The following is a 14,909-nucleotide window of genomic DNA, read 5'->3' as shown; positions in this document are numbered from 1 at the left end:
CACTTCTGGGTCCGAGAAGTAGAGCTCGCGATGGACGCGGCTCTGATCTCGACCGAGCAACTGCGTGTTGCTTTTGCACTCTCCAACCTTAGCGGTCGTGCTAAGAGTTGGGTGTACACTCGGGAAGCGACATCCCCTGGATGTTTCACATCCTGGGCTCAGCTGTGCGAACAGCTCCGAGCCGCGTTCCTCCCGGCGAACTACGAGTACCGCCAGCGTTCGCGCTTCCTCGCGTGTAAACAAGGAAGACGCGAACTGCACGAGTATGTGCAAGAGATACGGGAGCTCACGGCGTCCCTAGTGACGGTGATAGCGACAGTGAGGACGAGATTGGAGACTTGTGTCGCCTGTTTATTCTAAAGGGCGAGTCGGGATCCGGTAAATCTGCTGCTGTCTATGCTTGTGCTGAGGAACTTGGCTACGAAATTATCGAGATCAACGCGGCTCAGAATCGATGTGGAAAGAGTGTCGTTGAGCTTTGTGGTGAAGCTACACAGTCCACTCGAGTGCTCCACATAGGCGGCAAGGACGATAAGTGCAAGAAGAAGCACAAGAAGAAACGCAGACGACAGTCTGAGGGGCGTAAAAGCTTGGAGAAGCCCACAGCAGCGTCGTTATCGCTTGTGCTGTTTGAGGATGTGGACCTGGTTTTCGACGATGACAAGGGATTTCTCAATGCTGTGTGCTCGATTGCCAAACATTCCAAGTGTCCCATTGTTGTAACTTGTGCGCAACTGCCCGATGCCTTCCCCTTAAAACCTGGACGACTGTGTCGTGAGCTCCACAAGCCTTCAATGGACGAGTTCACCACTTGGATGCGTCTCGTGGCTTTCATTGAAGGGCTGCAGTTGGACCCGTCTCTCATTAATGCTCTGGGTGAATTCTTTGAGCGGGATGTGAGACGCTCACTGCATTTTCTAGAGGTGAATCTGGCAGTGTCGGATGCAAGAACGAAGACTCAGTGGCGGTGGCAGCACAGCGCTGATAACATCGAAGAAGATACGACCCCGCACGTTCATTTCCCTGCTTGGACTGTGTGGTCCACTGGAGACACATCATTCGATGCGCTAACGAGCAACTTGCTGGCAGAACTTGCAGCTGGTGACGCGGAGGCCAAGAAACCAGAGGATAAAACCCGCGAAGAAAAGTTGAAGGATATTGACGCAGTGTCCGAGTTAGCTCAGATCATGGACTCTGCTTCAGTTGCGGATACTTGGATGACATCTACTGACGATGAGAACGAGGTACGGCCAGGTTTTTAAGCTACTTGTTGACTGGTGGCTTGATGAGTTTTTTTTTCCTTTTAACAGAATTCCTTCTTCCTCTGTGAGCGCCAACGTCTTGCTGCTTTGGAGTTGAGACGCTCCAGTCTTTACATGTTAAGCGCGAGTTCTCTTGGCGCGTCATTGAAGCGAGACCAAGGATCTTCCGCTTCTGAATGCGTTCAACGGACATTGGACAGTGCCCTGGAGGCCACACGTCGACGTTCTCATCAAGCAGATTTGGCGCAGCTGAAGTTGAAGTTCGAGCTGCCACTGGCCTACAAAGGGTACGTTATTCAACTGCAGTTGTATCACCTCATGCTCATTTGAATCTGATGCAGCTGTGGAAACTCGGATCCGCGGTTTACACTCGACTACATGCCAATGGTGGGGCGTCTGCTGTCTGGCACTGGCTTGCAAGAAGGTCGTCGACGGACATCCAGGCGCAATCACTATTTAGGCGACGTGTTGGGGGACATGAGCGTCATCGACGAGCTGCCAGCCTTTAACACCTACTTACAGCTAGACGAGGACCAGATCATCGCTGCGTCTCCGGCGTCCACGCAGTGATAGACGAAAGTACAGTACCCTGTAACTTTGTAATCATCAAGAACTCTTCCATTCCCTCTCTCGCTCTACTCGATCTTTTCTGTAGACCTGACTGCCCTTCTATCTATTCCGTTGTCTTCTTGACCTTAGCCGCCACTCGCTTGGGGCCTTTGCCGACTGCATCCTTAGTCGGTACATCCACCTTAGTCGTAACGATCTGGCTCAGAGACGCATGGAACGACGCGTGGTTCACCGCCGTCACCTGCAAGCAGAGTCCACTTAGCCACGTCGCCTCGTTTTCATCATTCCACGACTAATTTTTGTAGCCTTACCACAGTGCTGTATTTCTTCTTGTGCTTGTTGTTGCCGTACTTACAGGCACGGAACAGCAGCACGTGCTCTCCGTCCTCCACCGTGAGCTTAAGGATTTTCTGCTGAGCTTTGTTGTTCACCTTGGCCACAGGAACTGGATCGAAGCAGTACTAAACGTCAGAATGCAGCACCTAGATGGGGGTTATCGCTGTTAATCTCCACAAACTACGCACCACTTTTGCAGGAGATGGCAACTGATCCCTTGGAGCCCTGCGCCTCAGCGTAGAACTCCGTCACCTTGGCCAGGAACGTGTCCGTACTTACTAGTACCATTTTCAAAGGAAAATTGATGCGAAGTGTCAAAATTGATATATAATTTGAGAGGGAGGTTACTATCTTTCAAACACATGTACTTTGTTGACCTGCCTGCCTTTGTTGCCTCGCTACTACCGTATTTGAGATCTCCTACTTCAGAGTGATCTCCTAATTCAGACTGCCCTCCAACCAATCACATATCGAGAATGGAACAGCGCACAAGTCTAGATCTCCTAATTCAGAGTACAAAAAACATGCTAAACTGTAACTATCCACCAGCTCATTGCCAGAAATTTGCAATGGCGCGCACTCCGCTCGGCCAACGGAAAGGGAGAACCCGTATTTCTGGCACTGGCAAGCCTCCCAAGAAGTTCAAGCGCGTTGCCATTTCATACGCCTACAAGCTGATTGGGAGCTGCTACGACGGTTGCTGGAAGAAGTGCCCGTAGTGCGCCATGCTGTGGATACGCGTCACGACATTGAAAACTTCGTAGTTCCCGAAGAAGAACTTGATAACTAAATTGTTTTGTTTAAATAATACGTGATAGAGATGCGTCGGTACGTGTACAGATCTTGTGCATTTTGCAACAATACAACTTCAAAAATATTGGGTCTGAAGTAGGAGATCTCAAATACGGTACATATGTACTGGTACTTGCATTACTCAACCATCGCAATATCGACAATATCGCCTGGATGGAAGCGCACACTCGCGAGCGTCTTGGCGTCGTCAACGCATCGACGACGACTACTGTTGACGTAGCCCACCTTCCTAATCAGCACTCTGCAGCAACGAGTGATTAGTCACGACGCTGACAGAAACATTAACCCATTGCAGCAATGATGCGGCCTCACCTTCCATCTCTTGTCTCCGATACAACGCAGATGCTCAGACGCATGTTGGCCTTCCGGGCGTCGGTGTTCGAATCTTGCACCAGGTCTGCTATCTCCCGCAGCGTCGCGTCCGGCCTGTACCAAAAGCCAAACCAGCAGCTCAGCCCACGAGTATAATAGCGATCGATATTTTTATATTTGAGTAGCTTACCACGTGTAAATGTGCAGCTCATTGGCTATGGGCTTGTCGTCAAGCGCTTCGAACGCATCCGCTCTGTATCGACAGGCAGTTCATTGCAACCGCGATCAGTTCCTCGCGCCAATTCACAACCTGATGTCACGCAGAGATATGCGAGCGCCCTGCCTGTTGTGAACACCCCTACTGAAGAAGACTCGGAGCAGGAATGGACAATGTTTCTCGCGGTCAATGACGCGCTCCTCTGGCATGGCGCAAAGAAGTAAAAGTGCATTCGTATTTAACCGGAAAGTAGCTCTTCCCGCTCAAGTATCGATTTTTGAGCCAATCGTAAGTTAAACAGGAGACACTATTGGGAGGTGGAGCGAGAAGCAAAATGGCGGCGCGCAATGTGGTTCGTTTCTTAAAGTCGGCCAAGGTGTCCTTCTCCAGCTTCGACCGGCGGGCAACTGGTGCATGGTGAGTAATAGCTGCAGCAGTCCAATCTTTTTGTTTAAGGTCTCCTACGGCGGCGACTAACGTCTGACGGCTATGAATGTCCCCAGCGAATTCTACCGACAGTTGACGGCGGAGAAGGTGAGCGCTGCGGAAGGTGATGCAAATGGACAACATATTTTCTAACTAGTATGTGTACTAATAAAAGACACGCAAAGTGAACCCCAAGGCGGAGATCGCGCATCAGACGTCGCTGGCCGGCATTCTGCCCACAATCAAGCTCGACTTCAGTACGTTGTCAACAGAACAGCCCGAGGAGAATGGAGAGCGAGGTGTCTAACCATTTTGTTGTGGATTTCATCTTTATGCGTGGTGCAGTCAGCGGTAGCAAGCATGTGATGGAGGTGCCCGACAAGAACGTGCGCGAGATCTTCGAGGAGGTCGATTTTCACTGCTCTCAGATTGAAACAGAGTACGAGAATCAGGGTAAGACCATCGAATAGACTGTCGGGAGACTGGACTAAGTGCAATGGTAGACAGACTCACGCTGCTCGCAAGTAACAGGCAATACATACAGGCGAGCAGATGAGTTTAAAATCATAAAAGCACTTGTTGGGTCGGATGCTGTTTGATTGAGCAATACGAAGTAGTACTTGAAGTAAATAGCTTGATGCGGTTACTGCGGATCCACGAGCGCGATTTCTACCTGCACTTCCTCGTTAAATTTGGGTTGCGAGGTGTATAGATTCAGAGTCTTGGCGCGTTCCAAAGAAAACCTCAGCAGGTGCTCTCTACACGCGCGACTTGAGCCTAAACAAGCACACATCATACACATTGTTACAGTGAGATGCACGACAAAAGTCTGGCGCGTAACTGATGTGCTCGTGTAAGTACCGCATACGCGAGCCACTCGGAGACTGACGTCTTGGTTGTGCACGTCCTTCACGAACAGTAGCGACGTCTCAACCATTTTGCACATTTCACGTGCGCATCGAATAGCTGCAATTCTGGTATGTGTATTGTAGTACAGCACTGCAACATAAAAACCCACAGTCAGCGTCGTATTCAACGTTGCCCTGTCGGTGTCTACCTTGGAACGCGTACTGGGACAGCCCGGAACCGAAATCCCCGTAGCTCTTGGTAACGGACTCGCGAATAAGCGCTGTAATGTCTTCCTTCTTGACCGCCGGTTTACGGGCGCCAGTGGCCTCCACCACCAAGTAGCGCGTCTTGAGGCGCACCATAAATGGCTACAGTGCTCTCCAAAAACGTGATATTTGACCATTGAAACTTTACTTTTCCACCAACCGATAAAAGCAATTGAAAATTCGACCGTTGAATACGATCGACATGAGCAGCTCCAGTGACATCGCGGTGCCTGGCCAACACCTGGCCGCAGTGGACAGCAAGCTCAAGGCTGGTACCGGAACCTACGTACGCGATAATGTCATCTTCGCATCTATCTATGGCAAGTGGCGCGTCTCGCAGGACGTCGTAGAGGTGACGCGGGCCAATAAGACAGTGGCGTCGGCGCAAGTGCTGCGTCTTGGCGACATTGTCATCTGCCGCGTGGTAAAGATCACGTCTCGACAAGTGATGGTTGACATTCTGTGCGTGGGTGAAACTGTGCTAAAGGAGGTCTTCCCGGGAACTATCAGGTTGGAGGACGTGCGGAACCACGACATCGACAAGCTTGTGATGGACGAGGTCTTCTCCCCTGGAATGCTCGTGAAAGCGACCGTGCTTTCATTCGGTGACACTCGCTCCTACTACCTCTCTACAGCAAAGCCAGGACTCGGTGTCGTACGTCAGCCTACAAAGCAAGATAGCCAGGCGACCGACATGGAAACAGATTAGAAGCGAAGGAATGTATTCGAAAAGGCGTCGGGTGGATGACTGCGGCTCGTAATGCAAGCAATAAACGTGTTTTCCACTGTGACTTTCGCATATATATCGGAAGCGCAATCGATTGCCTGTGCTATCAAGATGATGCTGGTGTTCCCAGTTAATCGTCGTCCTCGTCTTCCGATCCCTCCTCCTCGATGATCTCGAAACGTGTGAAAGGCTTCTCAGATGACCTACTCCGTTCATATTGTTGGTTCTGTTGACTTGATTTCTCTTTTTCCTCTTCATCTTCAATAATCTCGAAACGCTTGAACGGCTTCTCGTCTGCCTCGTGGTTAGTAGGCGATACCTGGTTACTGAATTTAACGCCATTGACTTCCCCGTGCTTTTCTTTTGCTGCTTTCATCAGTTTTGTCACCTCTCGATTATCAGGATCAAGTCGCAGCGCCTCTTCAAAATCCTGTACCGACTCGGCGTACTTACCTCTACGGTACCGCGTCATGCCACGACGACTCCACCCCTTCATGTATGTCGGATCGAGCAGGATGGCGCGTGCGCAATCGTCTTCAGCAGCAGCAAAGTTCTTCGTTTTTAGGTATACAAGTGCACGATTAGCGTAGAGAATTGCATCGGTGTCGTCGTAAGCCATACTGCGCGTGTAGTGTAGCAATGCCACCTCTAGTTCGTTTGCCTTGAAGCAGTCGTTACCTTTTTGCTTCTCGTATCCAGCATACATTTTTCGGGTTTCCGGCTGGAGCTTGTCTAAGTCCACTGACTTGGAGAGAGACTCAAATTCTCTCTTTCGAGATGCTGCGCGCTTCTCCTGCTCTTCTTGCTGCTTTCTCGCTTGATCCCGCGCCCGTTCGCCCTCGTGATCGATCTCTTCCAGCGCCTTGTCAACGTCATACTTTTCCCAGGATCTGAAATCATACGCTGGAATTGCATTTTTCGCCATCTTCTGCTCATCCTTCTCTACATTAGCCAATTTCGCTGGAGCTCGAGCCAGATCTGATCGCATTTCTATGGATGATTTCCGTCCTCGGACAGGGGGCAGTTCTCGCTTGAACGGTGTCTGTTTCTTTAGTGCCTCGTTCTTCACATTCATTGCAACCGCCCAGTTGGCCAGCGCGTCAATCTCGGTGGTCAACTCGTTGTCTGTCGGCCCTGAGCGCATACGCAAGATTTTAGTTCGTTCTCGTTCAGGAAACACAGCCAGAATGCGGTCCTCTGTGGCCTTTTCCAGGTCTGGATAGCGGCCTTCCTTTCCGGATCGGAGCACCGCCAAGATCCCCTTGAGCTCGTCCACATCGGTGCAACGCTCCACGAAGCTGTAGTCCAGCATCTCCACATCGATGGTCTTGGGCTTACGTGTGTGCAGCGAGAAGAAATCGGGCTTAGACGCGGTGGCGATCGTCATCTTTAGTGGCGAAATGCGGATCTGTTGCGTCTCTTCAAGATCGGGAGTGATGGTCATTCGGGTGAAGTTATTTATAGGCGTCTGGTGCAGACACTTCTTGAAGTAGAGGGGAAACTCCAGGAAGCATGGCGACGGCGGACGCTCGTGCCGGTACTGGAGGCAACAGTGCAAACGCAAACATGGCGCCACCTGCTCCGACCCCCGCTGCGTCAATTGTGACTCGCTCGGAACATGGACGGACGTCCAGGCCCGAAGAAAACGGACTCATGTCGGATGAAGATGTGCGTCGTAATGTCAGTTTTAGAACACTGTGATTGCCTCACTTTGCTGATGGCTACGCGTAGTTTTACGATGCACAGGAAGACTTAGCAGCAGACGCTTCACGACAAGCATCAGCCGGTGTGATTTTACTAAAACCTTTTCAGTGGCTTAGTAATATGAACTAGACTCTATTCGATGCTGAATTCGTAGCTGCAATCGCAATAGCCAACCAGCAATCACGAGATCCAGAGCTTGAGAATAAGAGCATTGGCCCAGATGACAGTAAATATATCGTCAAGAACAAAGACACAGGAGAAGTCTTCGATATCCGAGATCTGGCCAGCATGCCAGCGGACTCTTACTCCATTTTCCCAAATGACTTTGTAGCTCCACAAGAAGAAGAGGTGCGTACTTACTGTGACCATTAACCGGAAGTAATGCTGAGTGCATTCTGAGTAGGCCAAGCGAACCAAGACCAGACGACCTTCAATTACCAAAATCATGTCTAAGTTTCCAATGAAGTCCAAAGCGAAAGAGCCTATCAAACGGAATCATGTCCCGGTACTACTTCGAATAGCCTTTTGTGTATCAATTACTGCGTATTGACCAGACGTACTTTAATCATGTCGTCAGGTGACATCATGCAAGAAAGAGAAACGCGACCTCGAAGACTTGTGCTTAGCACAGACATTGTCGAAGCACACTGGCACGATTTGGACGATGAAATTTAGTCACGACGGCGCTCGATTGGTGTCTGGAGGACAAGACGCCATCTTACGTGTCTGGAAAGTTCAAATTAGTTCCGAGGAAGACGCAAAAGTGGCAAGAGAGAGCGACGAAAAACGCATTCTCGACGCTGAACCAGAAAGGTCCTACCAGGTAAGTCGATAAAATGATAGGTTGGCGTCCGAGTAAACTGACAACTCGCTATCATAACCGTAGGGACACACGATGCCAATTGTTGATGTATCGTGGAGTCGCAGCAACTTCATCTTGTCTGCATCGATGGATAAGGTTGAATTCCTAACCATCCTATGACTATGAAGGTTTACTAACGGTAACCTTACGTTTCGTTCAGACGGTTCGTCTGTGGCACATTTCGCGTGAAGACTGCTTGCACGTATTTCACCACCCAGATAGTGTCCCCGCCGTAGATTTCCATCCAAAGGTTTGCAAAGTCTCTACCGATTGGACGCTAGTTTGGTATAACATTTCGTGTTTGAGTATCGCAGGAGGACCGATATTTCCTATCCGGGTGCTTCGATAATAAAGCGCGTGTTTGGGACATTCCAGACGGCTGTGTGGTGTCCTACGTTCAGACACCAGTGATGATCACTGCCGCCAGCTTTAACCCAAGTGGAACACGCGCCATTGTTGGTTTGCTGAACGGCCAATGCATCTTTTACCAAGTCAATTCGCACCAACAGATGAATTATTATACTCAAATTGAGTGCCGAAACAGTCGCGGATCGATGAGAAAGGGAAGGAAAGTCACGGGTATCGAGTTTGACCCAGAAGGAAAATATTTCCTGGTCAGCACGAACGATTCTCGCATGAGACTCTTCTCGGTCGACAACTATTCGCGAATATGCAAGTACAAGGGTCTCGTCAATGGACATCTCCAAATCAAAGGAAGATTCAGGTGCGAGCTGCTTGATATTGTACGCATTACATTTTGCGTACTCTAATGCCATTGTGCCTTCTACAGCCAAGACGGAGACTTTGTGATATGTGGATCCGAGAACGGCTACGTCTACGTTTGGAACAAAGCAAGGTTTGTATTGTGAGCACTGCGGTCACTGTATGTTGTCACTTTTTATACCTCCCTGGCTTAATCAGGTACCTTCGATCAATGAGCATCGTGAAGAGCAGCAAGCAAGATCGCAATTCCTCGTACGAATTCTTTACAGGTACAGACAGCAGAAGGTTGTATTTGTCGTGTTGCTAACTACCATCGTTGCCACGACTCTGCAGCTGCTGAACCTCCCAACGGCATTGTGACGGTCGCTTTGTTTGCCCCTGCTAGTACTTTCGCTATGGTTAAGTCAAAGCTCGAAGCAAGTGACGATGTGAACACTAACGCATGCACGGGATTGATTGTAAGCGCGAGCTACGACGGATGCATAAAGTTTTTCGAACGGTCTGCGAAAAGCGTGTGAATGGGGAATAGCATCAGCTGTTAGCTGTTAGTAGACTCGAGCTCAAACAAATATGGCAGATCAATAGAACACAAGGGTATAAAAAGATTTGGGTATATTTCCGATACTGCGGAGCTACGTACGTCAACAACGAGGAATATCAGATTTTACAGTATACATACTGTACCGAACTTTGTACTGCAGACAACTCCGGCTACCGGTATAGTGGCTCTTCCAAATTTTGCATTCTAAAATTAAGTCAAATCTGCTATAAGACTATAAGAGTATAAGAGAGGCTCTTGATCATGGCAAAGTGGCACATTATAAGAAAAGAACATGCCACATGGCTTACTTCCAAGTAGTAAAACAAAGGTCTACTCGCGTGAACACCTCCTGTGACGGGGTTACAAAGCACATTGCGCTAGAGGAAGTTGGCTTCCGAGAGTATACAAATTCTCAGTGAACAGTAGTTCACAGGTCCCTTTTTACTTAAGGGAGCGAAGTGACCAATTTAAGGTAAGTTGTAAGCTAAATATATTTATAGGTAGGCTAAACTTGAGTTAAATCTACAAACTTCTAGAAAAGCTATGTCATCAGCCAATGGTTGGCCTCTGACGAACCTGGTACCATGTACCAGATATCTTGAAGTGTGACGTGTCACACTTCATGTAACTAGGGATACACTTGGGGATACGTACCCCGTTACATCTTCCCCCACTTAGATTCGGTTTACCGACCAATCAGAATGAAGAGGTGTTCGTCACAAACTCTCATTCTCAAAGTCGAAAACCATCGACTTGGCCACGCGAGCGCGGCGAAGGCTCACTTCACAGTTAGAACCTCGAGCAGCAACCTGTGCGCTCTTCGTCTAGGTCTCCACTTCGACCGTTATCATACCTCGTGGCACTGCAAAGAGCGGTGCTAAGACACGCTCCAAGGCTGCTGCCGGTAAGGCGCAAGCCAAGAGCACTAAGCCTCACGGCAAAGGCTCTGCACTCAAGGTGCAGCGGGGCTGCCGTAGCTTTAGCGTCAGAGGAAGACGTTCGACTCAAGGAGTCACTAATACTAAGTTCCTTATCCAAAGGAGCTTACAGCCCAAGACCAGTGTTCAAAGTTAATACCTTAACTTTTATGCTTCAAAACCAGAAGTGTTTTATTTACTATTATTGCGGCCAAGCCGCCTAGGGGTAAATGTATCTCTTTAACTATCTAGCATAGTTAAACCTAATCAAATGCATAACGTGTGGCTTTCAGCCAACGTACTGAGAGACCTTGTTAGCTCTCCAACTTATGTACTGAGAGTTTGCTAACTCTCCGGGTACTTCGTACCCCTGTGTGTTCCACACCATGTAACCCCGTTACACTCTCCCTCACTAAGATGAGAACATACCGTTCTCGAACTTTCCTCAGCGAGGTCACGTCTTGTCAAGACGACGGAGGTCACTAGACCTCACCTCTGCGTTCTGCAGCTCCACGAGCTCACAAACGCGTTCGCATCCTTGATGCCTGGCACTTCCACTCCGGCCCACGGCCCAACGTCTCCAGCGCGTCGCGCCGCCCCTGCCTCGTCGGTCCCAGACCCCCAACTCCGCTCCGCAACTGCTCCAAGAGCATCTTCGTCTCTTTCGGTGGCACAGTACCACCAAGAGTATCGCCGTCGCAACGGTCAACGCTCCATGAGCCGTCAACAAGAAGAGAGCAAAGCTCAAAGCTCGTCAGAGCCGCGGGCGCCGCCCAGAGGGAACGATGTTCTGTTCTCGGAACTCGAAGAGGGCGAAGTCGATTACGACGAGCCCATGGGTAGTGAGGATCACTCCAACCCAACCTCTCCGAGGTCGCACACTGGTGCCGCGTCTTCCCCAGCTTCCTCTGTGAGGTCTAGCCGCTCAACGGCGCAATCTCAAACAAGAAGAGACCTGCGGACACCGCATCCGTTCTCTGAACGTTCGAATCCGTTTCGCTCGCTGCGCGATGCGCCACCGCTATCGTCGCGGTATGACGAGGAAGATCGATACGATCACAACGTCATTACGAATGACCTGGACGAGGCCCAAGGCCGTCAGTTGTCCAATGAGCAGCGCTCGCAGTCGTTCCGACCTGTGGTCCGACCACTTGTTCTAACGTCACGCCGTGACTACGGCTTCCAGCCGCGGAACCCTGCCGAAGCGGCCCGCCTCGCGGCGCAGCAGCCGCTGAACACGTACACGTGTGGGCCTGCGGCCTCGACTGCTGATGAGCAAGTGCAACGGCACCGGCTCCGAGAGCGATATCTGACTCCACAAGTCACAACTCCTCAGGAGTATCAGGCGCGCCTGCAGATGCAGCTCAACCGCCAACCGGTTCCCTCCATGCGAACCATTCCGGTTGTTCTCAACCCTGGGGAATCCCAGCGTGCTTATGAAGCACAATTCCGAAGCTGGGTGGAGGGAGCTCGACGGCTCCCCTCCTACAATGCTCTTCGAGCAAGTTTCTCTGAAACTGATATTCGTCTTGAGAGACGTTTGCGCTTAGACTTCGCTAAGTCGAAAGCACGTCGACGAACACTGGGACCCCGTCCCCATCACCTCGAGGCGTCACCACCTCTTGCTCATGCTGCGAGCACCGCTCTTTCCTATGAGCCGGCTGCTCCAGCCACTGGTCGGAGCTTGAGCTCAGCCACCGACCTGTCATCCCCGCGTTCTAGCGGCGGGAAGCGCTCGGCGCCTGACGACGCGGTCGCCGTAGCGGCGGGGCAGTGAGTGTGCCCGATCAAAAGCGTCGACGACGTCAGGGCAGTCCTGCCGTAGGACAACCTCAAACTCCCAAGAGTTTTGTGAGTGAGGATAACCCCTCCATTTCACAAGGTACTGAGTACGACCCTGGTGCATGCGCCTCGCCATCAGGCGTTCCACATGGAAGTGGAGCTCGCCGTGCTCATCGAGCAGAGCAGGAGGAGGCCGAGCCTCAGCTGGACTTTCGCGTCGCGAGTCGCAGCGACGTGTTCGCGCTGGAGCAGCGTGTGGGTTCTCTGAACCGGTATCTCCATGATACGACTGACGCTCTGAGTCGCCTTGCAGATGGTCTCGATGAGACGAACCACCGCGTGGACTGGTTTGAACAACCACAGTCGGTTCAGAACCGAGTCGCGGACCTTAAGCGTCAAGTCGCTCAGCTGCAAGGTCAGATCGACTTGCTGTTGCGTCTTGTGGCCCCGCCACCTGCTGTCGCTCAGCCCGCCGTGGTTCGGCCTCCCGCTGTTGCGCAGCCTGTCGTGGCCCAGCCACCGTTGGCGCCAACATCTCCGCGCTCACCTGAGCAGGGTTCTGATACGGCTTGAGTAAGCCAGCGTAGAAGCCTGGATGCGTGCGCATCTTCTTCGGAAGGTTAAGCGTATACGCTAGGCCCTTCTTGGCCACGACCTTGAACGGCCCAATGAACCGTGGTCTCAATTTTGTCTTAAAGACTGCAGACACTGCATGAGTAGGTAGGTTTTTGGCATCTAATAAAACTAGGTCTCCGACCTCAAACCTTTAATCATTGCGTCTGCCTTTGGCATCTGCATGTTCTTTTTGCATGTCTTGGCTTTCAGCCATAGCGTCGCGTACTTGACGCATTACGCTAAGTCTCAAAGGAGACAAAGTCATCGGACTTGCTTGCGAGCCGTAACAGGGCTGACATCAGCTAGCCGCTCGGCTATCCCTCCCCCATCAAGCCCTGAGCACTGCGTGGCGGCGTCAGTGGGACGCGAGGGTTAACCAAGCCGTTCACATAGAACGGAGTGTAGCCTGTCGAGGCGTGCACTGCATTATTTAATGCGAACTCAACGAGTGGGAGCATCTGGCTCCAGCGTTTTGGCGCCTCAGCGCATACGCTTCGGAGGATATCCTCCACAACGCGATTCACGCGTTCGGTTTGACCATCGGTCTGCGGATGGTCCGCTGTGGACATGTCCAAACGAGTGCCAAGCACTCTGAAGAGGGACGTCCAGAACTTCGCGGTGAAGCGCGGGTCTCGATCCGAGACAATTGCCTCAGGCAAGCCATGTTGGCGAAAGACTCGGTCTAAAAACAGCAAAGCTGTACCTTCACCATCTATGGTGTCCGGCACCGCCGCTAGATGAGCCATCTTGCTCAATCGGTCTACAAAGACCACAATACCCGTGTTTCCTGCCTTTCCCTTGGGAAGGCCAAACACAAAGTCCATACTCATGGACTGCCAGCATCCCTTGGGGACAGGCAAGCTCGCCAATGGCGCTGCCGTGCTCGGCGCGGACTTCGTCCGTTGACACGTCTCACACGTGCGTACATAGGTGCCGACCCACTTATACATTTTGGGCCACCAGTACATCGTGCTCACCGAGCCGTAGGTCTTCTCCCGACCTAAGTGCCCGCCCACGGGCGTATCATGAACCTCATAGAGGATTCGATACTTGAGATCCTCATCATGAGGAACGACTACACGAGGGTTATCCTCAGAGTCGGTGCTGTAGTACAGCAGGCCGCCATCGAGCGAGTATCGATGCAGCCTCGCGCGTAAGCGCCCAGACAATTCTTTGTCAGAGTCTTTAAACTCTTCGCTCCCGAGAGCCCGTAGCAGCGCTACGCACATGTCGTCTTGTGCATACGCTCCGCGTATCAAGTCAGGCACTGACGACGTCACTGTCGTGACATGGGCTAACTCGTAGTCCGGCCTGCGCGAGAGCGCATCGGCCACTACATTAAGCCGCCCCGGCTTGTACTTCACCTCGAAGTTATACTCGGCAAAGAAGGAAAGCCATCTTGCCATTCTCTGAGAGAGATGAGGCGACTGTGTCGCAGTGCGTAACGACGCATGATCAGTAAAGATCACAAAAGGCTTAGAGCCTAGCAGGTGTACCCTGAATTTGACTAGAGCATACTTCATTGCAAGTAGCTCTTTGTCATGAACTGGATAGTTCTTCTCTGCAGCTTTGAGCTGGCGAGACTCAAACGCGATCACGCGTTCACGCCCTTCGGCGTCTGCTTGTAGTAAAGCACAACCGATTGCAAAATCGGAGGCGTCACAGACGACGCTAAACGGACTATCCGGGTCCGGCAGCGCAAGGATCGGAGCCTGGAGAAGGCTCTCCTTCACAGCCTCAAAGGCTCCGTCGTGCTCGACGTTCCAGCACCATGGTGCGTCCTTCTTAAGGAGATCTGATAATGGCCGAGCCATCTCCGCGTAGTTCGCACTGTACTTGTGCAAGTAATTGGCTAAGCCTAGCCACTTGCGTAAGTCTTTTTGGTTCTTGGGAACCGGCCAGTCCACGATGGCCTTGACTTTGGCAGGATCTGCCCGTAAGCCACGCTTCCCAATGAAGCACCCGAGGAAAGGTATCTCCTCCGCGC

At 51.4% G+C, this 14,909-nt stretch overlaps 8 protein-coding genes across 8 annotated transcripts; 4 read left to right on the top strand and 4 right to left on the bottom strand.

The window, feature by feature from the left end:
* Positions 1–396: 396 nt before the first annotated feature.
* Positions 397–1,887, top strand: PITG_17728 (uncharacterized protein; the record flags this gene model as incomplete). The annotated part of the gene is made up of 4 exons (XM_002997547.1): positions 397–483; positions 528–1,202; positions 1,311–1,549; positions 1,604–1,887. The coding sequence occupies 4 exons, from the start codon at positions 397–399 to the stop codon at positions 1,830–1,832; spliced, it is 1,230 nt and encodes a 409-aa protein (XP_002997593.1).
* Positions 1,888–1,935: 48 nt separating this feature from the next.
* PITG_17727 (uncharacterized protein) lies at positions 1,936–2,456 on the bottom strand (the record flags this gene model as incomplete). Its single annotated transcript, XM_002997546.1, has 3 exons — positions 1,936–2,073; positions 2,144–2,277; positions 2,357–2,456. The coding sequence occupies 3 exons, from the start codon at positions 2,454–2,456 to the stop codon at positions 1,936–1,938; spliced, it is 372 nt and encodes a 123-aa protein (XP_002997592.1).
* A 541-nt stretch (positions 2,457–2,997) lies between these two features.
* PITG_17726 (uncharacterized protein) lies at positions 2,998–3,723 on the bottom strand (the record flags this gene model as incomplete). The annotated part of the gene is made up of 4 exons (XM_002997545.1): positions 2,998–3,222; positions 3,294–3,407; positions 3,484–3,546; positions 3,637–3,723. The coding sequence occupies 4 exons, from the start codon at positions 3,717–3,719 to the stop codon at positions 3,099–3,101; spliced, it is 384 nt and encodes a 127-aa protein (XP_002997591.1).
* Positions 3,724–3,830: 107 nt separating this feature from the next.
* Positions 3,831–4,525, top strand: PITG_17725 (uncharacterized protein; the record flags this gene model as incomplete). The annotated part of the gene is made up of 4 exons (XM_002997544.1): positions 3,831–3,927; positions 4,014–4,044; positions 4,112–4,193; positions 4,282–4,525. The coding sequence occupies 4 exons, from the start codon at positions 3,845–3,847 to the stop codon at positions 4,404–4,406; spliced, it is 321 nt and encodes a 106-aa protein (XP_002997590.1).
* Positions 4,516–5,328, bottom strand: PITG_17724 (uncharacterized protein; the record flags this gene model as incomplete). The annotated part of the gene is made up of 3 exons (XM_002997542.1): positions 4,516–4,713; positions 4,798–4,935; positions 4,994–5,328. 3 exons carry the CDS (start codon positions 5,145–5,147, stop codon positions 4,580–4,582), a joined length of 426 nt encoding a protein of 141 aa, XP_002997588.1.
* PITG_17723 (uncharacterized protein) lies at positions 5,254–5,760 on the top strand (the record flags this gene model as incomplete). Its single annotated transcript, XM_002997543.1, has 1 exon — positions 5,254–5,760. One exon carries the CDS (start codon positions 5,254–5,256, stop codon positions 5,758–5,760), a length of 507 nt encoding a protein of 168 aa, XP_002997589.1.
* A 323-nt stretch (positions 5,761–6,083) lies between these two features.
* PITG_17722 (uncharacterized protein) lies at positions 6,084–7,165 on the bottom strand (the record flags this gene model as incomplete). The annotated part of the gene is made up of 2 exons (XM_002997541.1): positions 6,084–6,097; positions 6,232–7,165. The coding sequence occupies 2 exons, from the start codon at positions 7,163–7,165 to the stop codon at positions 6,084–6,086; spliced, it is 948 nt and encodes a 315-aa protein (XP_002997587.1).
* A 266-nt stretch (positions 7,166–7,431) lies between these two features.
* PITG_17721 (uncharacterized protein) lies at positions 7,432–12,880 on the top strand (the record flags this gene model as incomplete). The annotated part of the gene is made up of 15 exons (XM_002997540.1): positions 7,432–7,446; positions 7,525–7,564; positions 7,652–7,830; positions 7,886–7,987; positions 8,060–8,305; positions 8,505–8,594; positions 8,659–9,068; positions 9,135–9,200; positions 9,266–9,336; positions 9,401–9,525; positions 9,645–9,703; positions 10,059–10,080; positions 10,479–10,565; positions 11,034–12,298; positions 12,382–12,880. 15 exons carry the CDS (start codon positions 7,432–7,434, stop codon positions 12,878–12,880), a joined length of 3,276 nt encoding a protein of 1,091 aa, XP_002997586.1.
* Positions 12,881–14,909: the final 2,029 nt, after the last annotated feature.

The sequence above is a fragment of the Phytophthora infestans genome, genomic scaffold (genome assembly GCF_000142945.1).
Source record: "Phytophthora infestans T30-4 supercont1.70 genomic scaffold, whole genome shotgun sequence".
Classification (NCBI taxonomy): domain Eukaryota; phylum Oomycota; class Peronosporomycetes; order Peronosporales; family Peronosporaceae; genus Phytophthora; species Phytophthora infestans.
Note: the sequence above shows the minus strand (reverse complement) of the source record. Positions and strands in the feature narration are given on the sequence as shown.